We start from the raw sequence: 25,682 nt of genomic DNA, 5'->3' as shown, positions 1-25,682 counted from the left end.
AAAGGCCACAGGCGCCGGGACGCGCACCGGCGGCTCGGCTGCAGCGTCTGGAAGGGCGCACCGGCGGGTGGCCGTGGGCGTGGGCAGCCGCGGTGCATCGTGCCCCGCGCGCCTCCCTGCCCGGCAGCGCCAGGCAGCGCCCGGCTGAGGGCAGGCGGGGCGGGGCCGCTGACGCAGTGCGGGGCGAGAGCCCTGAGCGCCCGGCGGGCGTGGAGTCCCCGGGCGGCCGCTGGAGGCCGCGTCCGCACCGGAGGGGGCAGGGCGCGCTTACCCCGCCGCCCAGAGGTCCTGCTCGCCGCTCCGCCGCTCCGCTCGCCATTCAAGTGGGCCGCGTCCCCGCCCCCGAGCCTGGGTGGGGGGAGAGCGGGGAGAAGGGGCGGGCGTCCGCGCGCCGTGAATCACCTCCTCCTGCTGCCGCCGCCACCTTTCCATTCAGCAGCCCAACATGGCTGGAGCGCTGCGGAGGTGAGCCGGCCGCCCCCTGCTGCCGCAGCCTCCTGCGTCCGAGCGCCGCGACTGCGGCGGCGCCTCAGCCCCACGGTGCACAGCGAGGCCCAGGGCCCGGCCGCCGCCCGCCGCCAGCATGTGGGGCGCCGCGGACGAGAGCTCCGTACGGGTGGCTGTCAGGTGAGCACGGGCTGCGGGCTGCGGGCGGGGGCTGCGGGATGGCTCCTGCTCCGGCTGTTGGGGTAGAGTCACCTGAGGGGCGGCCCAGCTGTGGAAACTGAGGCAGCCGGTGCCTGCCGGCCTGGCGCGCGCGGCCGCGGAGACCCCGCCGTGGTTGTTGCAGGTGGCCCGCCGCTGCGGGGCGCGGGGTGCTCCGGGCGTCCGCTGGGCTCGGCTCCTCCTAGGGACAGTTGCCTCAGGTTCGGCCTCGCTGGATCGCCGGGCTGGCTCTGCCTAGCGAAGCTGTCTGTCTGCTGGGCTGTGGTGTCTTTTTATTATTTATAGTGTGTGTCATACGTGTGCTTCAGCTCCGGCCTCCGAGGCAGGCAGGAGACAAAGCGTACGTCTGACAGCGCTGGCCACAGCGGGCCCGCCGTGCGCCCACTCGGATTCTCCAGGTTGGTGCCCGTCGGGTGGCTTGGCGAGAGTCACCTGGCACCAGATGCGTACCCACCAGCTGCAGGGAACGCGACACAGTGGCCGCAGAGGGGTCGCAAGGGGAAGTGTCTTTAAGGCAAAATTCACCTGGGAGGCGACTATGGAAGGACGAGAACGCTTCAACCAGAGGAAATGTTATGGGGGCGACTGGGCCAAGAATCCCAAGGTTAAGCGGAGTGGATACTATGTAACAGCATCAAATGTGCCTGGCTGTGAGGATTGAAGTACTGGGTACATCAAAATTATATAACATATCGAGTATTCAGAGTAATTTAGGTTGTTTTTGATACACATCAAGAAGGAACGCTGTGACAGTTGCTCATGGAAAATTGCAACATCATCACAGTGTTTAAAATATTAATGAAGCCTTCATGGTAGAGCAAGTGCGTGGCTTTCACAGCTCAGATAGCCCACTGTTAACTCATTTCTCTTTATGTGTACCTTAGGATTACAAAAATAAGATGCCCTCCAAGGAATCCACAATTATTAAAAATCATCCACTCTTGTGGTCTTTCTGGAAGATGATTTAAAAAATGATATCATTGTAGGCATTGCTATCATTATTTTAGCGACAAATCTTGTGACAAATCTTGATTGGGAACAGAAGTGGCAGTTTATATACTTTGTATCTTTAATCAATTTAAAGAATAGAATGAATTTGAAAACTTTCTAAATTCCTTTATTTTACAGAGAAGGAAATTATCACCCATAGAGGTGACAGCTTTATGACTGCTTAGAATTGCCTGTTAAAAATCTTTGAAGTTTTAATTCGGCCTTTTTGGGGATTCAAGAACTGTTGCTAGATGAGCTTGTTTTTTCCTATTTACTGGTACTACCTTTCTTTTGGCCTTAAAATATGAATTAATGACTGCATCAAGGCAAGGGGAAGGGGAAGGAAAAGACAGGAAGTTCAGGAAGGCAGTTTTGTGAGCAGATCTGCTCATGGAAGGTGAAGAAAGAACATAAGATGTTAATGAAAACAGAAAATTTATTTGTGGTAAAAACCAGTTTTAGAGATTTTTCTCTGGTCTGAACAGAGCTGCTCTCTAAACTTACTTTATATAGGATAGAGATAGCTTTTGTTCACATACCATTATAGTATGTGATATGTATATGCCTGGACATGTATTGTTCATTTATAACAAATACTTATTGAACATATGTCTTACCATTGTTATCTTGATTTCTGAACCAATGATAGTGATAATTGCTTCATATGTATCATGTACCAGAATCAGGACTGTGTGTTGAGATGTTTTGTGTCATGTCAAAGTCTCGTTTATCCCTCCCAACAACCTATTACTTAGGTCCTATTGATCATCTTACTGTTGGGGCACAGAAGGATTAAGTAAACTGCCCACAGTTAAACTGGGCAGAAGAGAGTTCTAACCCAGATAGCTTGACTCTGCAGTCCAAGTTCTTAACCATTAACCCCATGTAGGTGAGAGGCAGGAACTTGCTTTGCAAAGTTTTACTTAGCTTTAGCTCAATTGCCTCTTCCTGGTACTGTATTAATTCAATTACAAATGAATGGCTTTGACAAGTTACTCGTATCTTGACATTGATAGAAAAGGCAGAGCTCAGAGAAGCCTGAGCTTAAATCAACTAAAATATTTCCTCAGACACTTTCCAGTTCTACCCTCCAGGTTGTGGCAGGCATCATCAGCCGGATAAAGATATCAACACAAAACCAATACAGGCATTTGACCTGCCTTTCCTCTTCCATTAATAACATGTATGTAAATGCAAAAATGATACCTGTTACCCATTCCAGTAATGGGGGAAGGAGAGGATAAAGGAGAGCCCATGGAAGAGGGGAATTCAAGTATGATATATTTGATACATTGTAAAAACTTTTGTAAATGCCACAATGTACCCCCACCCAGCATAACAATAAAAAATAATGGAATAACAGGTATCAGAGAGTTGACTCTATTTATATAAATAAACAAAGTGTCCTATAGGTGCTTATGTTTTATTTGATGTAGAGACTTATCAGTATGTTAAAGCGGATGATTCTGTTATAAGCTTCTCAAAATAAGTGCTTGAGACATATAAGACTTTGGGGAAAGATGTTAACCAGAAAGTTTCACATGTAGGGAGAACACTTTTTATTTAATTTCTGAAAATGCCATTTGGCAGGGTGTATTTGAGGTATTCTGAAGGTTATCTTTCATTGAAGTAGATATAGATTCAGAAGACAGCCCTGCTCTCCAATCCCATGTGGCTGTTGAACACCTGAAGTATGATTAATGGTACTGAGGAATTACAATTTTCATTTAAATTTAAAATCTGGCCCTTGATCCAGTTGTGGAAACCTTTAAGTTTATTTGGTGCAATTTTGTTGTGTGGCTCTAAGTTTTCAACTGTAAGGTTCATAAAATCTAAAAACTAACATTTCTTTTTTTGGTGGGACTGGGGTTTTGACTCAGGGCCTTGATGCTTCCAAAGCAGGCCCTCTACCGTTTGAGCCGCACCTGTAGTCTGTTTTGCTCTGGTTATTTTGGAGATGGGGGTCTCATGAACTATTTTTGCCTACTTGGCCTCAAACCACGATCCTCCAAGATCAGTCTCTAAAGTAGCTAGGATTACAGGCAGAAGCCCAGCTCTGACAAAGTATTTCTGATGGAAATTTTGTGTCAGAATTAACATGTGCTGTTAGTTTAATACAGTACATACATTGGATTTCAAAGACTCATTCTGAAAAAAATGAATAATTATCTCAACAATTTTTATATTGTTTATATGTTGAAATGATATTTTGATTACAAAATACACATTATATATTGTAATATATTGTATATATTACAAATATATTAAAATCAATTTGATCAATTAATTTTTATCTCTTAAAAATGTGACTGTTAGAAACTTTAAGGTAGACACGTAGTTTATTTACTGGTGAGTGCTGCTCACTAATATAGAATATGTGCAGTAGAAGTATAAAATAAAACTGTTGACAGATACAGGAAAGATCATAAACTGGCTAAATGGAGATACAGAAAAGACCATTATGTTTGCATGTCACTGCAAGTAAATTTTCTTTGCTCGGCTTTGACAGAAATGTATATATCCTTGACAGTGAGTTTGGATTAATGTGTAATGTGGTCTAAGTTGCATTTCAGTTTGGTATATTTTCACCTGATTGAAGCACTTTTAAGAAGTGGAATTGCTTAGGAGACTTAAGGGCTTGTTGAACAATCAGAAGAAGCTCACCTCTGGGTCTGTCACGTCCCCCCACCCAGTGCTGAGGGGGCAGTCTAAACTATGAAGGCTTATGGGATCTTTGTTGGTGCCATCGTTGTATGTGATTAATATTGCTATTGACACAAACTGTTGGTACTAATGATATCTCTGTATTGATAGGAAGGAATTATTTTAGCACCTCAAACATGTCTTTTCCAATAATATATTTACTTAAGCTACTTTTGTTGCTGAAGAAGAGAAATTTAGGCTATTATGATCTCTTTCTCATTATGGTTATAATGCAAATGAGAAATATTTATTTAACTTCTATTACAATCTTCTAAGGTACCCTAGACAGACATTATCTTTATTTTATAGAGGAAAAAGTAAGTACAAAAACACTAGGTGACCTCTTCAGGATGTCTCAGCCACTAAGTATCAGAATTGGAGTTTAAACTCAGGATTATGATATCTATTTCTATGCTCTTAAACATATTTTCAAATGTTTTAAATCATTTCACTAATTTCAATTTAATAAGGGTCTTACTAGCTGAAACACCAAATACATCTTTGAAGTAAATTGTTTGAAACACTTTAATGTTAAGAGAATATAGAAGTAGATGAGCAAGGCTCTGGGTGACATTTACTTTATGGAAACATGGTTATTTGGTCATTTGTTTATTTTTTCCTTCATGAACTACTTTGCTACTGCAATCCACATGATACACAGGAGCCTCACTTTCATAGAGCTTAGACCTAGCAGTAGCAGACTTTAACTGCACAAAATGTGTTATAACTAACACAAAATAGAGTAAACAGCACAAGTAAGAAGTAAAAGACAGTCATTACATTACAGTTGAGTTCTTATTCCTCTCTCTTTTTTTCGGGGGGTGGGGGGCGTGGGACTGGGGTTTGAACTTCATGCTTGCAAAGCAGGCATTCTACCACTTGAGCCAACCTCCAGTCTGTTTTGCTCTTGTTATTTTGGAGATGGGGTCTCTTGAACTATTTGGGCTGGTCTCAAACCTCTGTCCTCCTGATCTCAGCTTCCCAAGTAGCTAGGATTATAGGTATGAGCCACTGGTGCCTGGCTATTCCTCTCATTTTTGAATAAAATTTTAAAATTTATACATTCCTCAAAAATAACTAAAAAATATGTCCTGCTTCCAAATGTGTTTCATACAAAAATTGAATTCCAAAGCCTGTGCAGCAGGAGGGCATTATTTATATGATATATATGCTTTGCTTGTATGCCTTTGTATTTGGCTTGGAAAGTAATAGAAATGAGAGGGTACTAAAGAACTAACAGATGTGTGAGTTCAAAAGTCAATGAAATTAGTTTTCATTTCATTTATGAAACATGAATTGATTACTTTTCTTCAATATGGTTTAGTAAGTTTAAAAAGTGTAGTGGACCTGTTTATTATTTGGAGCTGCATGGAGTTTATGGTTTCATGTTTATTACTGCCCCTTGAGCTCTTTTGCCATCTTACCTGCTTATTGGTTAATATTTTGATGCATAATTATGGGGTAGTGAATGGTGCACTAGAAATTCCAGTTTAGTGAAACCATGAAAGCAGAAATTATCTTGGCAGTTAATACTGTAATCTGCCCAATCTTTAAATTCTCATCAATTTTTCCTCAAAGAAGTTGACTTGGAATATTCATTATTATGGATGTTTCTCCCCAAGACATGTTGCAACTCACTTGTGAGACTGACTTAGAAATGGTTATTTTCTGTCAAAATTATATATGACCCTACAGCATCTGAGTTTCAGAAAGAAACGAAAACTTATCAATGAAAAATGTGTGCCAGATAGAAGACTGTTTTTATACTGTAAATTATTACATAGAATAATTTTACTCAAATAAAATGGTTTTTGTTGTTTTTAATATTTCCTTCTGGAAAGGGGACTTGTGAATTCTGCCTTTCATCTTGGTTTCCCAGTGGATTAACAATTTAATCTTCTCAGAGTGTTAAAATATTTTTCCTGTGGTTCAGGCTTTATTTGAAGCAAATGACAGCCAAGCCAACGGGACAATTTTCACAAAACTCGGGTTATTATGAGATCTTTCTGAATGTTTAAGAATTATATTTGAGGTTTGTTTGTCTTTGAAATTATTAAGTTGTTTTGAAATTATTAAAATTTTTATATTGAACATAATTTTAGTGTCCCTATAAATATTAACAAAATGTGTTTTTATGCTGAAAGGGACCTTGAGGACGCTAGCTGGTCAAGACCCTTTCTTTGAGATAGTTGTGCTAATTGGGCCCAGAGAGATCCTCTCCAGTGTTCTTTTGATTTGTGCTCTGGATTTTCTTGGACTTTGTGTTTTGTTAGCTGGCATCTGAGAAATAAGAGTGTCTTTATAGCTGATAAATAAAAAGCTACAGTTTTAATCCCATAAGAACTCATTATAAAAGTTTAATTTGATAGATGAGTTCTCCCACTCCAGTGCTATTATTTTGGCTTTGTGAATGCTTCAGTTCTAGGAATTTGACCAGTAATTGTAATAAGGAAGCAAAAGAGAGGGGTGGAAACCCAGGTTAAATTGAGAGGTTTCTAGTATATTAAACTATGCAGAAGTGTCAGAATTAAGTTATAAAAATAATGTAGACTGTTTTCAACATTTGTGTATAACATATTAATACTTTAACAGCCACATAAATGCAACTTGAAATAGTCTAATTATGAAATAATTAAGAACGTGTAAATTTTTTTTTTTAAATGGATTCTGGGCCTGAGACATGGGGGCTTCCACTTGATTCTCAACACTTCCCCCCTCCCAAATTTCAATAAACTAAAGGATTATAGCATATTCTCATAATAGCCTCACTATAGGAAAGGTGGCTAGAGGGTTGGATGGGCATTGGGTGGGGTGGAGTGAGGCCCATTTATAGGGATCTGGAATGAAAGAATTTAAATCTAAATGGTTTAAAAGACCCCCTTTTGCAGTTTATTTCACTAGATAGATAGATTTTTTGGAGGGGGTTACTAGGGTTTGAACTCCTGTCTTCACACTTGCTAGGCAGTCACCTTACCACTTGAGCCACACCTCCAGCCGTTTTTGGATATAGGGTCTCACTTTTTGCCCAGGCTGACTGGACTGTGATCCTCCTATTTATGCTTCCCACTGTAGCTGGGATGGCAGGTGCTTGCTACCATGCTCAACTTTTTCCCATTGAGAAGATGGGGTCTCTCAAAATTTTTTGTCCAGACTGGCCTGGAATTGCAGTCCTCCTGATTTTTGACACAGCTACAAAGTCAGTTAGGAGTTGTAAATAAGAGATTTTTTTTCTTTCAGCAAGTAGGAAGAAGAGACCTTAGAGAAAGTAAAGCTATAGTCAATTATTTTGATGTGGTATATTGATCACATGGTGTACTAGTGAGACACAGGGCATCTCTACCCTCAATTATATTTCTTCTAATCTTATTTATATTTTGGGTCAGAATTCATTCATTTATTACATAATTATTGAATATCTATTCTGTACTGCAGTCATATAAGCTGGAGGTGTTAAAGCTATTGAGGGCTATGTGATATAATAAAATGAACATTAGATGGTCAGAGAACTGTTAGTCTGGACTCTTACCCATGATAAACTTGGTCCTGTCTGCATAGTTCTCCACTGATTTGAGAAAGGAGCAAAAGAGACAACCATACAATAGCTTTTGCAGCACCACAGGTAGTAATATTATTAGAGATGAATTTGAAATGACCAACCATGAGCGTGTATATTGGTTTTATTCCAAACTCTAGTGACTGGATTAGTCGTTCTGTGAATTTGCAAAGTACTTTGAAAGTGCTTTTATCTGCTTTTTTGTTTTTTGAGTATCTGTTGTTTACATCACTGAGAGTGAGACAATAATGTAGAGGAATACTTCCACAAATCTTACCCTACCTAGTCTCCCAGTTTTCACTTCACTTTCAATGTAGAAACCACATGCTATCCTGCTGTACCCTACCAAATCCCTCCTTTTCTCATGAAGTAGACTCTACCATTTTCTTTCTTTTCCTTGCAGGTTTTCAAATGGTATGGTTCTTAGTATTTTGTAAGTCATTATCATATACTTTGTGATATTAATACTAGTTTTCATCTATATTATTTTCCACTAGTTGTCTCACCTAATATAAGAGGATAATAAAATGTGAATTTTCCTTCTCAGTTGGTTTGTATCTGAGTTTTGAACTACTGCTGATGCTTTCCTTTTGCTTTCTCTCATCAACCTTGGCAGCAAGCCACTAAAGTATGCAAAGGGTTCAGGAGTAACTGAAAGAGGTAAGCAGAGTAGTTTACCAGAGTAATAATGATACAGTTACAATAAAGTTAATTGTTCTATACTTTTTTCCTAGTGTCTGGAGTTGATGGGCAATGTACCTGCAATATTCATTGATGGGCCTATGTGCAGACTTAGCTGAGGTCATTTTTAAAAAAGATTGAAATGAAGCAGGAAAGATATCTTGCAAGCCTAGCCTGTTGATCTCTACATCAGCTTTCAATTTCATAAGGAAGCTACTTTTATTCAATTTTTTCTATTGAAATAATATAATCATATTAAGAAAAGTATCATGGAACAGATGAGGAAAACAACCAATCATAATTCACTGTCCTAATATAATTACAATTAGAATTTTGGCATATATTTTTAGTCTATTTTCACATTTGTACCTATTTTTTTCGGTTGCTGTAATCAGCATGCAGATGCCCTTTTGTGGCCTGATATTTCCACTTTAGAATATAGCATAAGGATTTTTCCATGTATTTATAGTAAGGAAGGACATTTTGCATATATATCACCGATTTTCTTTCAATAATGCAATATAGTACATTTTAAATTTTATATATCAAACAGTAGTTTAATTTGCAAGCCTTTGTTGTTTAATAAGATCATAATTTTATTTTTCTAACAACTGCACTGTCTCCATGATTCCTGCTAGTGATTTCATTTGTACCTGAACTGATGAACTCTACAAATGACTATTTCCTGGAATTGAAGGATGGGGGTTATGTTGCTCACCCAGAAAACATGATTAAATGTTATGATGCTTTTCATAAAAAGAAATAGTGATACTTAATTTTAACTTTTCACCTATATCTAGATCCAGACATAATATATAAGAATACTATAGACATTTGCCCATACATTCTTCTGAGCCATGGATGGGAAACCAAACAGAGGTACACAACCATCCCATGTTCCTTGAAAATCAGTGCATTTTAAGGCATTTCTTTTAATTTCAATATCATTTCAATCCAAAGCACTTTTGTTTGAGTAGCCTGTTGGTCACTCAGCCTGTGTCTGTCCTGATCTAAAATAGAGTTTGTCAACTGCTGATTAAATTTGAGATTACAAATTTCATTCCTGATTATTTGGCCTGCCATGTAAAGTTTCTTAATCCAAATGTGACATGTGTGACATTTTTGAGTGTCAATTTAGGCAATACAATATGATGCTTTTAAGTCTTAGTTTGCCATCTTGCTCTTAGATTGGCAACAGATTCCATCTGTTCTCAATTATATTCTTACCTATTTTGTTGCATAGCTATTTGGACCTTTGTAGCAGATTCAGTTCTTGTCTTTCAGTTTGAGTATAGAGTTGTTATAGTTAATTTTGGTTCTTTGTTTTTTTTGGTGGCACTAGGGTTTGCCCTCAGGACATTGTACTTGAGCAAAGAAGGAGTTTTTTTTTTTTTTTTTTAAGAAGGAGCTTTACCACTTGAGCCACAACTCCAGTCTTTTTGCTCTGGTTATTTTGGAGATGAGGGTCTTGTGAATTATTTGTCTGGGCAGGACTCAAACAGCAATCCTCCTGATCTCAGCCTCCCAAGTAGCTAGAATTATAGACATGAGCCACTGGTGCCTGGCTCTAACTCTGGCTCTTAATTTGATATTAACTTGTGACAATGTCATAATTTTTTATTTAGTTTTTATATGTGTTCTATGACTTCAGTCTCAACATAGAGTAGCTCAAGGACTTTTGATGATTCTGTATTTTTAAATTTAAACATTTTTTTTAACTCTCATGCCACCAAAAACCAAAGCCAAAACCAACAAACAGAAACCCCCTTTAAAGTATTGGCACTTAGTAAATATTTTTAAAATGGTAATTACTATTGTCATTTTTGTTATTACCATTTTTCTCTAGCAAAAGAGAAAACTTATCAAAGTCACTTTTTTTTTCTTGAATTCAGTGATTTTGAACTCTAAGTAGGACATCAGAGGCTAAATTAAAAAAAAAAAAAAAAATAACAGCATGTCCTGGATTGCTTTCTTCCTGTTCTGCACCCTCAGTTCTCCACTGTGGGAAATCAGGTTGATTAGTTCTTTAGCTAGACCATTCCACTAGTTTTTTGTTCTTTTAGAGTAGGGGTGAATGTTGAGAACTCAGGTCTTGTACATATGTTACATTTGAATTTCTGTCTTCCTGCACATGGAGTCTTTGATGCCCTCTGAGCAGACTCAGTCCCATAAATTTCCTGGTCAGTCTTAAGCAAAGCCTTAAGTAAACCAGAGCAGTGTTTTTGCGCCATCAACCTATTAGTCTAAATACTGTTTTGCTGCTCCAACTTACTATTGATGTTGACTGTGCTTTTTAGGGTCATAGCTTTTCCTTTAACCTTCTATTTATTTGTCCAGACTTAGATTCTTAGTTTTCCAATTTATATCTCTTTCCTCATATATTGCATCCAAACATATTTGATTATATGAAAAAAAAACCCTATCTGTGCAAGGAACTTGTCACCTTTTATTCCAGCTGGGGTCTCCTTTGACGCATGTGAGTCCCTCAAAAAGTTGCCACCAGATTGACTCTGTTTGTGAACATGTGCTGGCACTGAGCTGGCTTAGGTGACCTCTGGATCTCACTTAACTTCCATGAAATCCTCACTTCTGGCATGCTAGTTGTCCAGCTTTCTTCTTTACTCCATGACAGCCTGAAGGTCAAATATGGTGTTTTTTTTTTTTTTTTTTTTTTTGGAGGCATTGGGGTTTGAACTCAGGGCCTTATACTTGCTAGGCAGGTGTTTTACCACTTGAGCCACACCTCCAGTCCTTTTTTGTGATGTATTTCTTGCAAACTATTTGCCTGGGGCTGGCTTCAAACCATGATCCTCCTGATTGCTGCCTCCTGAGTAGTTAAGATTACTGGTGTGAGCCACTGGCAACCAGCCACAGTATGTTTTGTTACTAAAGTCACACAAACACACACACACACATTGCACTAAGGAGTTGAACAAATTTGGACAATACAGTATAAAATATATTAACGTTAATAAACAAAAATATGGATGTTTGTTTCCTGATATTAGTTGATAAAAAAGATTCTCAGGTTCTTGTGACATTCTAGTCAAAAGGGTTACATATGAGAAACATTGAAGTTTTAAATACTCTTCTACAGCCCTCTTGATTGTCATTTTGCAGGAGAAATTTTTAATCACTTCTCAACTGTGCCTACAGTATTAATATAAAAAATGGTCCTGTTGGCATCTACTGTGGCCATACAATACGTGAGCGGTGACAGCTTGGCATCTTTGGATAAAGCAGCCTGTAGTCTGGGTGTGGCTCTAGGCCTGTCCACTGGTACACATACTGCAATTGTGCACATGAGACAACATATCTGAGTCAGTCGCTCATTACTTTTCTCATAGCAGTGTCACCGACAGTGGGGTGGAATATGAAAGAAGAAGAGTATGTGAAGGGATTAAGGCACTGATCTGGCAGTCAAGTAGCCACCCTGACTGTTTGGTTCTGTGCTCCTGGCAGCCCTGGATTCTAGAGTAAAAGCATTGAGCCTCTGGGGCAACCAGGTCTAGCTACCAGGGAACTGCTAAGGGTCAGTTCATCTCTCCTCTTTTGTTTTAGCTTCACATTTACTATTAATTTAGTTTCACTCTTTTTTTTTTAAATTGACACAATAGTCATATAAAGTTATACTATGCAGTATTATAATTTGATACATGTATACAATTGCAATGATCAAATCAAGGTAATTCATTTTTCCATTTCCTCAAATATTGTCATTTTTATATGCTAAGAAACTTTCAACTCTTCTGTAATTATTTTGAAGTGTTAAAAAACTAAATTCTCCCAAAACTAATGAACCAATAAAGAAATGGGCACATGAACTAAACAGAACTTTCTCAAAAGAAGAAATTCAAATGGCCAGAAAACACATGAAAAAATGCTCACCATCTCTAGCAATAAAGGAAATGCAAATTAAAACCACGCTAAGATTCCACCTCACCCCTGTTAGAATAGCCATCATCAGCAACACCACCAACAACAGGTGTTGGCGAGGATGCGGGGAAAAAGGAATCCTCTTACACCATTGGTGGGAATGTAGACTAGTACAACCACTCTGGAAAAAAATTTGGAGGCTACTTAAAAAGCTGGACATCGATCTACCGTTTGATCCAGCAATACCACTCTTGGGGATATACCCAAAAGACTGTTACTCCAGAGGCACCTGCACATCCATGTTTATTGTGGCACTATTCACAATAGCCAAGATGCCCCAGCACTGATGAATGGATTAAGAAAATGTGGTATCTATACACAATGGAATTCTATGCAGCCATGAAGAAGAACGAAATGTTATCATTCGCTGGTAAATGGATGGAATTGGAGAACATCATTCTGAGTGAGGTTAGCCTGGCCCAAAAGACCAAAAATCGTATGTTCTCCCTCATATGTGGACATTAGATCAAGGGCAAACACAACAAGGGGATTGGACTATGAGCACATGATAAAAGCGAGAGCACACAAGGAAGGGGTGAGGATAGGTAAGACACCTAAAAAACTAGCTAGCATTTGTTGCCCTTAACGCAGAGAAACTAAAGCAGATACCTTAAAGCAACTGAGGCCAATAGGAAAAGGGGAACAGGTACTAGAGAAAAGGTTAGATCAAAAAGAATTAACCTAGAAGGTAACACCCACGCACAGGAAATCAATGTGAGTCAGTGACCTGTATAGCTATCCTTATCTCAACCAGCAAAAACCCTTGTTCCTTCCTATTATTGCTGATACTCTCTCTACAACAAAATTAGAAATAAGGGCAAAATAGTTTCTGCTGGGTATTGAGGGGGGAGAGGGAGGGGACGGAGTGGGTGGTAAGGGAGGGGGTGGGGGCAGGGGGGAGAAATGAATCAAGCCTTGTATGCACATATGAATAATAAAAGAAAAATGAAAAAAAATTATTTTGAAGTGTATATTACATAGGGCAGATGCCCCACTGTGCCCTACAATGCCAGAACTACTTCCTCCCACACTGTCCTTGAGTTCCCATTATGTATCTTTTCACTGTCCCCTGTCCTCCTCCCCTTACTAGCATCTAGTGATATCTGTTCTACTTTCTTCTTCTGTTGGAACAGCTTTCTTATTAGTTTTGTTTCTCCCTCATCCCCACCTCTTCCTTAATTTTATTTCCTTTTGCAGTGTGGCTCATTTGAAAAAAAAAAAAGATTTTAGAGTCACAAAGATGTGAGTTCAAAATTTCAGGTCAGCCACTTAACCTTTATGATCCTTAGTTTTCTCATCTGTAAGATGGAGTTAAAACCTATCTTATAGGGTCAGTAAGAGTATAAGAATGTTGTAAATACTGTGCATTTTGGAATGTTTGGGAGATAATATATCCATTTTTAGTTTTCCCTCTCCTTTCTCCTGTTCTTTCTGTCTTATGTTGTTTCCCTGTCATCTCACTCTAATTTGCTCTTTTCTTGTAGGTGGTATCTAGTGACAAATTTCCAATCACCTCAAGGTAGAGATTGTATCTTCGGTGAGCTCTTGTTTGTAAAACTCCACTTTCCTGTTGCTTTTTTTCATCTATGAAGTAGATACAATAAAAACATTATAAAAAGTAATTGACATTTATTAAACACAGAACAATGCTTGACATATGGTAATCATCAATAAATATAAGTTTGGATTAATTTATAAAAATATATTTCTTTAATAGAGACTTTCAAAACTTAACTTCGACTGCCTTTTTATAATTATTCTGTATGTCTCGAATGGTGAAGAGATGCTGTTAGTGCATTTGAATTAGATGATGAATATATGACCTTGATATCACTATCTGGTTATCAGCATTATGCTCATATGAGAGAATGATGTTACTGTATTTACTCATGAAAGTCAGGACTGAAGTGATTATACTTTCTGGACCAGTTTGAACAAAGAGCTTTCTTAATTTTTGTCTTTTGTTGGTATGTACACTAGTGGAATGACTTTTTTTTTTCTGTTTATCTGTAAGGACCTTGTGTGTGGAAGGGATACTTATTGATTTTCAGCTGCTTACCTGGCCAGGTGAGCTGACTGGCATGTTAATCCTTAAACCTCTTCAATATGTTGCTTAGTGTATCATTAACCAGAGCAAACTTGAACTTAATGCCATGTTGGTTTTTACTAAGACCCCAACAGTGATCAAATATGCACACATTTTACATATAAACTCTAAGGGCATGTCTCATTACTTCTTTGTGACATAAGCAATTTGAAGAAATAAAATTTGATTGTTACAGAGAAAAGATATTTGATTAGTTTTGTCTTTCATCTTTGTAGTTGTGACACAAGTCATTTTGCTTATTTTTATTTTAATTGCCATGATTCAATAAGAAAACAAATTCAATGAAAAAGAACTTGGGACTTTCTTTTTCTCTTGGAACCTTACTCAATAATTGGGTCTTCATTGTTTATATAATATTAGCTGCCCAAACCTTTGAGTATTTGACTAGTTTTGTTTGCAATGAAAACAAGTTTCTGATAGGTAAGATATCAACAAATGAAGTCTGAAACTTAAGTGATTCTAAAAAAAAAAACAAAAAATTCACATTTTAAAACAAATGTGTTTAGAAGGCAAACTTGACTGACATTTTTTTGGTAGTGGGTATCAAACCCAGGGCCGGTGCCTGCATGCACTATACCACTTAGCTACATCATTAGTCCATGGTTGAACTGTTGAAACAAATATCTTCGTGTCTTTTACATGTTGACTTACTGTGAAATGAACATTGTGATGAAAGATGAACCTGGAATACATGGGGTAAAAACTAAATGAACTGCTGAAGATGACTGAAGAGACTGTGTTTGCTGTGTTTGACAAACAGAAGAATCATCCAAATGTAAGCTGTTAAAATAATGGACACAAGTGGTAGGAATAGAGTAGTGTAACAAGGGATAAATATCCTTCACAATCATAATTAAATCTCCCACCCTCATACTGCAAAAACGAATGTTTACAGATTTCAGTTTTCTCAACATTCTGGTGAGAACCATATTGTCTGTCTACCTAATCAGGAAAAAGTTATAATAGTAATTTGTATCTTCAAAAGCAGTCATCTTTGTGCCTTTTTTGAACTATAAAACATGTTTATTTGCACATTACAAAATTTTCCTTTTATATTTGAATCTTCTAAAATGAACTTTGGTGATGAAAGTAATGCTCTTGGACTTTGAGTTCAAATCTGCTCAGTTCCACTGACTCACTTTTAGGTGGTGATGATATAAAAGTAACCCTGTGGAAAATAACAGAATACCTCTCAATGACTCAGGTCAAGTGGATAATACTGCTGTTGAGTACATTACATGATAGGTAAAAATGTAAAACAACAAATAAGGCTATTGCTTTAAACTCATTGAAGTATTGCAGAAGTTACTTAAGTACATTCTGATGTGAATGAATTTGTAGGGACGTTAAGTAGCTTTCATCTCTGACCATTCCAATTAGATTTGGCTCAAGTCAATTCAATGTGTTTCAGTTTAATTCAGTTCAATTTGTTAGTTATTGAGATCCACTAAGATCAGATACCCTCAGCACACTTTGCTAGGAAAATGCAACATGAATCTGATAGGGATTTTGCCCCTTAAACAGCTCAGTCTAGGGCTGCAGGAGTGGCTTAAGTGGTGGAGTGCCTGCCTAGCAAGTGCAAAGGCCAAGTTAAAAAAAAAAAATGAACTCGGGTTGGGGGGCGAGTATCCCAGTGATCGAGCACTTCCCCAGCATGTATGAGGCCCTGGATTTGATCTCCAGCACAGGGTAGGGAGAGAAGTGGGAGAAAAGAAAAAGGAAGAAAGAACTCAGTCCAGTTCTTGCATGTCCATACAAGAGCTGATGGCTTTCCCGTGAAACATGCCAAAAGTGAACATGAATGCATTCTGTGCAAGCTGTTGGAATAATCTTCCCCTTCAGTCACTGTAATCATATTAGTCACTTTGTAAGACATAAAAAACAACTGTGTATTTTCCATGCTTCCAACTTCATTTTTTCCCTATGCTTATCCTTTCTAATACTTCCCTTATTTCTGGACTCATTTCATTTTTTCAGTTCCTCTCTGTGAATTTCATTCTATCTTCATTTGATATATTAATTTGCAAAGACTTACTGACAACTGCTTATTCACAGTTATGCATAAGTACACACATACATATGTGTGTACATGTGCATATTCACACATGTCTACTTTTCCCAACAATTAGTTAATAACATGCATTGTTTCTGGCTTTGAGCTGAGTGAGGTAGGAAGCCTCTATGGAAGTTTCCTAAAATATTTCTAAGAATATTTGGAATATACAATTAAAAATTCCTTTGTTAACTGCTCATCTTTTTCTTTTTTTGGTGGTACTTGAACTTGGTTCTTTGTGCTTGCTAGGCAGGCACTCTACCACTTGAGCCACACCTCTAGCCCCATCTTTTTCTTATGTGTCTATTTTTTCAGTCCCAGTTTCCTGTGGGTACCAGTCTATGCTTTTTCTCAGTAGAATGATGTTTTATTATTCAAAGACCCAAAGATCCGAACGAAGTACATTGAACATTTAATATTGGTGGGCTTTGCAGTTTAATGTTGCATTGATTTCTAGGTATCATTGGCTGCTCTAGTTTTTAGTATCCAAGCTTACTTCTGTTAGATGTTGCTTTTAGAGTAGCCAGCTCTTATTGTAAGGAAATGCCAGAAACACAACTTCCTGAATAAAATGGGCCTTGACATCATGAGACTTGATTGAAGTTGACTTCTTTCCAAGTTTTTAACCTTAGGTGAATTTTTAATTTGCCTGAGAATCAGTTTCCTCATCATTAAGAAGATCTTGACAATATATAGCTCAGAGTTATTCCCTCTAGTTCTTTTTCTGAACAGTCCTACCATATGTGCAACACTATAGCCCTTCAACATATGTAAGGGCAATTTATATTGTTACAGTAGGTTTCTTTGTAGATTACAGTGTACACAGTTGTCTTCCTCTTCCTTACATGGATTGTGAATTATTTAAGAGCAAGGATAGACTCTTCCTATCTTTGTTGTCTTCCTCTGTCAAGTAATTAGTTGGTGTGTCAGGTCTCATCTTCAACTCCAGTTGAGAAGAATATAGTATACTTCTGTTTCTTTCTAGGGAGACTTTAGTTTGTCAAAAAACACATGACTACTGTTGATGTGCCAGGAAGCTGCTCTGGATGTTGAAGATATAAATGTGAGCAAGACAGGAGTTTCCATTCACAAGGGGCTAACATGGATGGGGGTAGTGACAACAAATGTTTTCAGAATTTTTGAGGTATTGATATATACTATGGAGAGGATAAAAATATGCTTCATAGTTATTATTGGCCTTTACTGGGAGGAGACATTTGAGTTGAGGTCTGAATCTTGAGGAATGAGCCACAAGAAGATCTGAGAGAAGAGCATTCCAAGCAAAAGCAAGTGAAAGAGCATTGAGAAGTAAACTGGCATGTTGGTGGAACGGAGAGAGGAGCAGTGTTGCTGGATATAACAAACAGAAAAGAGAAGTTGATAATATCAAGAGGTAGAGATCTGATTTATATTTTAGAGAAATAACTGGTTGCTATGTGCATGATGGACTGTATTATAAGAATTAAACTAGAAGTCAGAGGCAACTGAGAAAGCTGTTATTGTGTTCTAGGAGACAGACGGAAGTGGTTTGCACTAAAGGTAGCAGTATAAATGGGAAAGAGTAGATTTGGGGAGACAGAGCTCTGGAATTTGCTGTTAAAGGATGTGAAGAAAAGAGAAGAATCAAAGACAGCCTTATGTTTGGGGCTTTGAGGGGAAATTTAATTTTGGTGGAAGTGGGGTCTGTAGTTCTACTTTGTGTTGAGATTGCTATCATATTGGGCATTGTAATAAAGATGTCAGATTGGTTACTGAATATACGAGTTTGAGTCACAGGGAAAATGAAGATAGACTGTTGAAAGTTAAGAACATATAGTTGGTGGAAGTTGTGGGACTGGGGCATTCATCTTTGAAGAGAGAAAATTTAAAGACTTGTGAGTTAAGCACCCTGGGACCCTCTAAAATTTAGAGGTCAAGAAGAGAAGGTTCAGCCAAAGACAGTAGAGATTTGTCAGTAGTGAGTTAAGAAAAAAGCAGTGATAATATGTTGTCCTAAAAGTTGGTTTGAAATGTTGCTGAAAAGTCAAGATGCAAGCAAACATTGGCCATTGAATTTGGTTAGAGTTGTTATCGTAACTTAGATACAACCTATTTCAATGGAGCATTTGGTTGGAGTGGTTTAAGAAGATGCTAGGTCAGGCATCGTGGCTCACACCTGTAATCCCAGTTACTTTGGATATAGAAATAGGGAGGATTGCAATTCAAGGCTAGCCTGGGCAAAAAGATAGTGAGCTCCTATCTCAACCAATAAGCTGGGCAGGGTGGCACATGCCTGTCATCCTAGCTCTGCAGGAGGCATAAATAGGAAGATCACATTCCAGGCTGGCCCTTGGAGAAAACATGAGACATTATTTGAAAAATAACCTAAAGCAAAAAAGTTTGGGGGCCTAGTTCAATTGCCTAGCATACAAAAAGTCTTAAGTTCAAATCCTAGTACTGCCACAAAAAAAGGAGGATGCTAGGTGATAAAGTAGAAACAGTGGAACCAGTGCATGTGGAATTGGGAATATGAAAACGAAGTAGTTTTCTGCAGACTGTATTTTTATTTATTTATTTATTTTTTGTGGTACTGGGGCTTGAACTCAGGGCCTACACCTTGAGCCACTCCACCAGTCCATTTTTGTGATGATTTTTTTTTCAAGATAAGGTCTCATGGAACTATTTGCCCATGCTGGCTTCAAACCATGATTCTTCTGATCTCTGCCTTCTCAGTAGCTAGGATTATAGGAGTGAGCCCTGGCCAGGCTGTATTGTTTAAGGAGGCCAAGAAACTGTATTACCTATGGGAATTTGACATTGCTAAGAATGCTGATAGGAGTATTAACGATATTAGTGGTGAAGAGGAGACTACTGTGAGACTGTGAGATCAGTGAATGAGGCAATGTGTCAGAGATAGCAGTAAAGGGTGTTGAAGGATTGTCAAGTGGTGACATGAGCTTCAAAGAAGATGGGATTTTTAGAGGAGGAAAAAGGAGAAATATAGGTTAGAAACTGCCCTAGGGAGCAAGTGGAAAGCTCACCTGTAGATGCTGACTTATATGTAGTGTGAAATAAAAAATAGCACTATTTAGGAGTGCTTCAGTAAAAGCCACGTTCTTGGGAGATAGGCAGGTAGAATTTTAGTTCAAGGGTATTGATGAGTTTTCTAATAAAAATAGATCTTTTTAATATATTTGTTAAGCACTTATGTGCTGCTAGCAACGGTTCTAATACATTTAAACTCACTTGAACTCACATGATCCTCACAGTACTGTTATTAATCTTAGTTCATGGGTGAAGATATTGAGAAGTTATGTGACTTGCCTGTGGTCAGAGTTGCAAGTGTCATTGAATCTTGGCTTCAGCTGTGTATTGGCTTAACTACTATATACTGTTGCTGATGGATGATTTCCAGCACACAGTGGGGGTGACCAGGAAGGAAGTGAGAGAGAGAAAATGGGGTCAAATTAGAGTCTATACTAATAAACTTGTGCTTTCTAGGCAAGTGCTGTACCAATTGAATCATGCCCCAAACCTTTTTTTTTCAAGAGAATATCATTTTTTTTTAATTTATTTTGGCACACTTCCTTTATGGCAATTTATTACAATAGCAATAAAAATATAAAACTAGTGTTAACAAAAACTAACCACTTATTAGCATTATGTATATATACCATATATAAATTGAAGCAAATTATATCTTATATACATTTAATCAATAAAGTATGTGACAGAAATAACAGAAATATTTGAAAATAATCTACATATAACAAGGGTTATTATTCTAATTTGTGTTATGTTATAATTCTTTTAGCAGATGGTAAATTGTATGAATCTCATCTTAGAATATTTTTATTTATATTTTTAATTATATTTTTGTTGTACTGAGGGTACACTGTGATATTTACAAAAGTTTTTACAATATATCACAGTTGAAGTCACCTCCTCCGTCATTCTCCTGTATCTGCCCTCCCTCCATGTGTCCAATCATTTTGCTTTTCAGTTTGTTTTTTAGATACAGTCTCATTTTTAATTTGCCAGGTGGGCTTCCGACTGTGAGCCTATTACCTCTGCCTCCGAATAGTTGGGTTAACAGGCATGCACCACCACGCCTGGCCAACATTTTTGTATTGAAAGATATTTTTGGAGTGAGATTTCTGATAGAGACGTTATGAAGATGGAAGAGCAGTGTGATGAGCTTTTTCTATATTTCAAACCAAAGACCAACTTGGCTGCTTTTGCTGAGGGCCATGAATATTTTTCTAACTCAAAAACAGTGGCTAAGGAAAATTTTGAGATAGTCTGTGATACCAGTGAGAGTGGCAGAGTGTCTACTCCCTGCCTGACCTGGCGAGAATCCCAACTCCTATTTCCTCCCCACTCTCCTTTGCCTCTTACAGTAAATGTCCACTTGTTCTTATACATAACTTTCCTTGACAAAATCCCAATGAAAAGGCTTATGTGCCATTTTCAGTTTTGTCTTCTTAGACAAGAAGTATCACATATCCGTGACTTCTCAAATAGAGAAGAGTGAAGCTTGTTTGCTTAGTTACTTACTATCCCCTCACTCTTTTTTGAGTTCCTATCTTTAGACGTTTCAGCTAAGCAGCAGACACTATTTTTCTGTATTTTTATCCCTGGACTTTGGAGGATACGCGTCAGATTTTTCTCAAGAATTCACTCATTCTGTGTGGGGTGGATACTCTGAGATGGGCTTGTTTTCTATGAGATGGACATTCTGAGATGGGGCACTCTTGAGTTCTACAGAAGTGAGATCTTACAAATTCTTCTCTTAGATCTTCCATCTCTGTAAGTAAAGAAAACTTTGAGTCACTGCTTACTGTCTTGATAGGAGAGAGACATTCTATCTCCCTATTCTTTGGAGAGGAACTACATAGTTCCTTCAAAATTTCTTCAAAATATTGCCATGATATTATCTCATGAATCTTTAGCCTTATCTTACATGACCTGAGGATGGCTGATAGTTGAAAGGCCAGTTTGGTCACCTCTTTGGAAATCCTGTGTGGGATGTGTCTTAACAGCTTGAGGCTTATAGTTGGCATTATGAGACAACAAGAAAAAGTTCAGTCATTATTTTGTTATAACTGCTAGTTTCTTATGTGAATTAATCACTTGTGATTTCATGTAAGTATTGCTGGTTAATATGGTTCCTTCATTTAGGAGCTCCTATCAACTCTCAAGGGAATGGCAAAAAATGAATTGTTTACACTACAGAAATGAAACTTATAAGACCTATGGTTCATCTCTACTTCTGCCAGTAACTAGATAAATTACTTAGGCAAATCACATGTTTTCTCTTGGCTTCATCTTTAAAATGAAATAGTAAATAAAGGATCTCTTTCAAGATTTCTTCTGGATTTAAAATTTGTGACTCAGGGGCTGACAGAGTGGCTCAAGTGGTAAGAGTACCTGCCTAGAAAGTGTGAGGACCTGAGTTCAAAACCCAGTGTTGCCAATAAATAAATAAATAAATAAAATATGTGAGTCAGTTTCTAAGGCATTCCTACTGTTAGGACTATACCACACTAGGAACTTTGAACCTATTGCCTTGAAAGGGCTTTCAGAATAGAGCCAGTACCATACCATGTCATTCCATATCCATTCCATTCCATTCATTTCATCACCATTAGTTCATTCATTTAATACTACTGTACTTGTGTGAATTTAGCCATTGCATAATATTCTTACGCAAGATAGGTAGACCTTTTCCTGTAAAGAGAAAACCAAAACAAATAGTTTGAGAGACTATAGTTGAGCAAATAGGAAATAAAATAATAAATGTAGATGTTAAGTACAGTTTCTGGTACATAGGAGTTGTTAAAAATGTTAATTCCTTATTGAAACAAAGGTCAATTAACTTATTTGATTATCTTGGGAGCTGCACTAATTGTTTCCTGCTAATGCTAAATTTTTGTCTATTTGTGAGTACTTGTAATACATTACCAATGTAATATAATCATGTAGCATCATTATTTGTCATAGGCATTTAGCAACTTGCTCTAATTGCAAAACTAGGCCTTCCGTTAACTTATTATTGGGTAGTTCTCAGGGATGATACTGCAGATGCTTGCACAGTCACCACTCATTAAAGAATATTCTGAATCAAATGACTTCAGTTCATAATATCTATTCATACTATCTGTAGTTTTCCAGTATTTCTCAAACATCCTCATGTGTTCAGGCGAGGTATCATAATCAGATATTATATATAAGGACCAACAGACTTACAGATCAACAATTTATAGAAAATTGTAGGAAGGCTGTGTTGTTTTTGTACACTGGCTATCCAAGTAAAGGAAGAGGTATTTGCAGTCTTTGATAAGAATGAATAGCATATGTGCTGTGTTTTTCATCACTAAACACATCACTTCATATATGGGGGTCATTCCTATAGAATTACTAACTCAGCAAGTCTCAAAACTTACTAATCATCTCTGTCTAGATTCTGATCAAACTTTACAAATCCAATGTTTTCTGAATTCTCTTCTGTCTATAGCTAGCTTTTGCTCATTTAAATGACAGAATTAGCCATTACTTAGAAGAGGGACCAAGTTGGATTTCCACACATATAATTGAGGTGTGATAGATCTTGTCATTCCATATTCATAGGATAGATTTATTGTTATTGTCTTTTATACCTTTTGCCATCACACTTGTTTAGGTTTTATTATTTATTTAATGCCTGCATGATTATAACAGTGTCATAATGATGTAAACTAGTTAGGTATGACCACTCCAGAGCAGACCTTCCTTCCAAGGTTATCTGACCATCACATCCAGAGTAATTAACACTGCATTTTTGTCTGTAGCCTTTCTAGAACTTAACAGGTAATGAGATCAAGGAAGCAATGCCTTTTCCTTGTTCAGTACATTATGAAGTAATACAAAGAAGCCTCTCATAGCTGTTCTCTTACTGGTTTAAAAAAGTAGATCATATGTTTTCATTCTTTGTCTGTTTCATAATGTAATAAAAACAGAAGAAGTTTAGTGTAATCTAAACAATGCCAGTCAATGGTGTTAGAAAATAAAATCATAACTAAACAACATTTTATTCACTTGAGAGAATTTTTCTGTCTTCCTCATAAGATTTTAGTACTATATATTTTTCGAGGTTTGTTTTTCACAATTTAGTACTGTGATATTTTTTCATCTTTCTCGCTTAAGAAAATTTCTTTCCCATGTACCCCTAAGTCATTAGCCAAATGTTTCCATGTCTGTCTGATCAATGTTTTGTATCTTGTACCTTTCTTCTTGCCCCACTCCTAGCCTTCAGATACCTTCATTCTAGTTTTGGTGTTCACCACTTAATAACTGACTTATTGCTTCTGCAATATGTTAACTAATGACAGAAATAATATTTGTATGGCTTCTTGTAAGTTAGACAGTGAACCCTCCTATTTCCTCATCTGAGTCTTCTAGTTGCTTATGTTGTTTCTATTTTAAAGATGACAAAGTAGACTCTGTGAGCATCAGAAAATAATAATTTAAAGAGCAGGGACTTGAACCAGGTCTTCTGGCTTATAATCACATATTCTTTCTATTATGCCCTTCTGCCTGGTCTTAGGTCTTCTCGGTTCTCTTATTTCATTGCTATCAGATTGTTTTTTCCTACAGTATCGCTTCAAGCACATCTCTCCTGATCTCTTTGTCTTTATGTCCTTTTGAAGTTAGGTCACCTAACACTTGCAGATTTCTTATTACCCCAGAGTCTACACAGAGTCTGTTCTTAAACACCATTCCATCCTAAGCTTCAGAGGCTCAGAAGGTCAGCATTGTCTTGCCTTTTTAAATTTTTTCCATCTCTGGTACTTATTATAGGCATAAACTTATTTTGCTGAATGAATTAAACCTTTATTACTGGCTCTTCAGTAGCTTGATTCCAGGAACTGAGCTCTTGGCCCTGCCTTGTATCACTATTCCAATAATTTGTACTCTGTCTTGTTTCTTTCTGTGCCTTAGTTACCGGCTTTGTTTGCTGCTTATTTCATCATTAAACTCTCCTTTGAACCAATATCAACAACAAAACAACACTGTATTCACAGAATGTTTAGCACAGACACTTCAATATAGCATGTAGGTCTTTATTATAACTAGCTCCCTACTACCCAGGACAATGACTAATTCATAAAAGATCTTTAATAAGTATTTGTTGATTGACTATAAATTTTTGTTACAAATCAGAATAGGCTTTTGTGATTGAGTCTATGTTACCTAGTGACATTATCCGCCCGAGACTGACCGCCTATCTGCTCAGAACTCTGCCTACTGTTTGGTGTCATATTCCCGGTGTTCTCTGTTTACTTCTAGGGCTACCTGCTCTCACCTGTGTACATGAGTGGATTCCTATTGAATGATGCTTCTGGAACTCACTAATTGCTAAGAGCCTATGGTGCTTTCTGGTCTTTAGGTTTTACATTTAGTGGGAGCAGAGTTTACCAGGCTAATGCCAACTTCTTTTAAGAATTGTTTAAAAGCATTTAAATTGTCTTTTAAGTGATTTTTTTATTGTGCTAACAGTGTACGAGTGTTGACCAAATATCAACTAAACCTTTTGACAGCCAAGTATTAGTGACAGTGATGTAATAGCAGTTAATTGTCTCATGGTAATCACAACTGTACTCTTGTCACTGAATAAGCTGTGGAGTAAGAATAAAAAGTACTATTAGTTGGAACATAATCTTTATATTACTGTCCCTAGCAAAAGAAAGAATAATTATGTCTAAATCATTGAATGACATGATTTTAAATATTTCTGCTAATATAAAAGGAAAAAGAAAATATCAAGTCAAATTTCCATGCTGTTTATTTCAAAGGAGGTCAAGCCACCCAAACCTTGCCCCAAAATCTATGCCAGGTTTTTGGATGATATAAAATGGTAGGTTATCTTATTAAAATTTTAGTTAATTAATGTATCATGTTAATTCCATTTAATTTTCTTTTACAGTAGAGATTTATTTAAATGAGAGTACAGAGCTGGGAGTGGAGTTCATACT

The 25,682-nt window shown here is 37.7% G+C and overlaps 1 protein-coding gene across 9 annotated transcripts in view; it reads left to right on the top strand.

Annotated features, from left to right (window-relative positions):
• Positions 1-447: 447 nt before the first annotated feature.
• The window catches only part of Kif21a (kinesin family member 21A), a 156,529-nt gene continuing 131,294 nt past the window's right edge, over positions 448-25,682 (top strand). For all 9 annotated transcript variants that reach the window (XM_074083125.1, XM_074083124.1, XM_074083127.1 and 6 more), the window contains exon 1: positions 448-627. In XM_074083125.1, coding sequence (XP_073939226.1) covers positions 584-627 — 44 coding nt within the window. In that variant the 5' untranslated portion in view covers positions 448-583. The remainder of the gene's footprint in view (positions 628-25,682) is intronic.

The sequence above is a fragment of the Castor canadensis genome, chromosome 8, assembly GCF_047511655.1.
Source record: "Castor canadensis chromosome 8, mCasCan1.hap1v2, whole genome shotgun sequence".
Lineage (NCBI taxonomy): Eukaryota > Metazoa > Chordata > Mammalia > Rodentia > Castoridae > Castor > Castor canadensis.
Note: the sequence above shows the minus strand (reverse complement) of the source record. Positions and strands in the feature narration are given on the sequence as shown.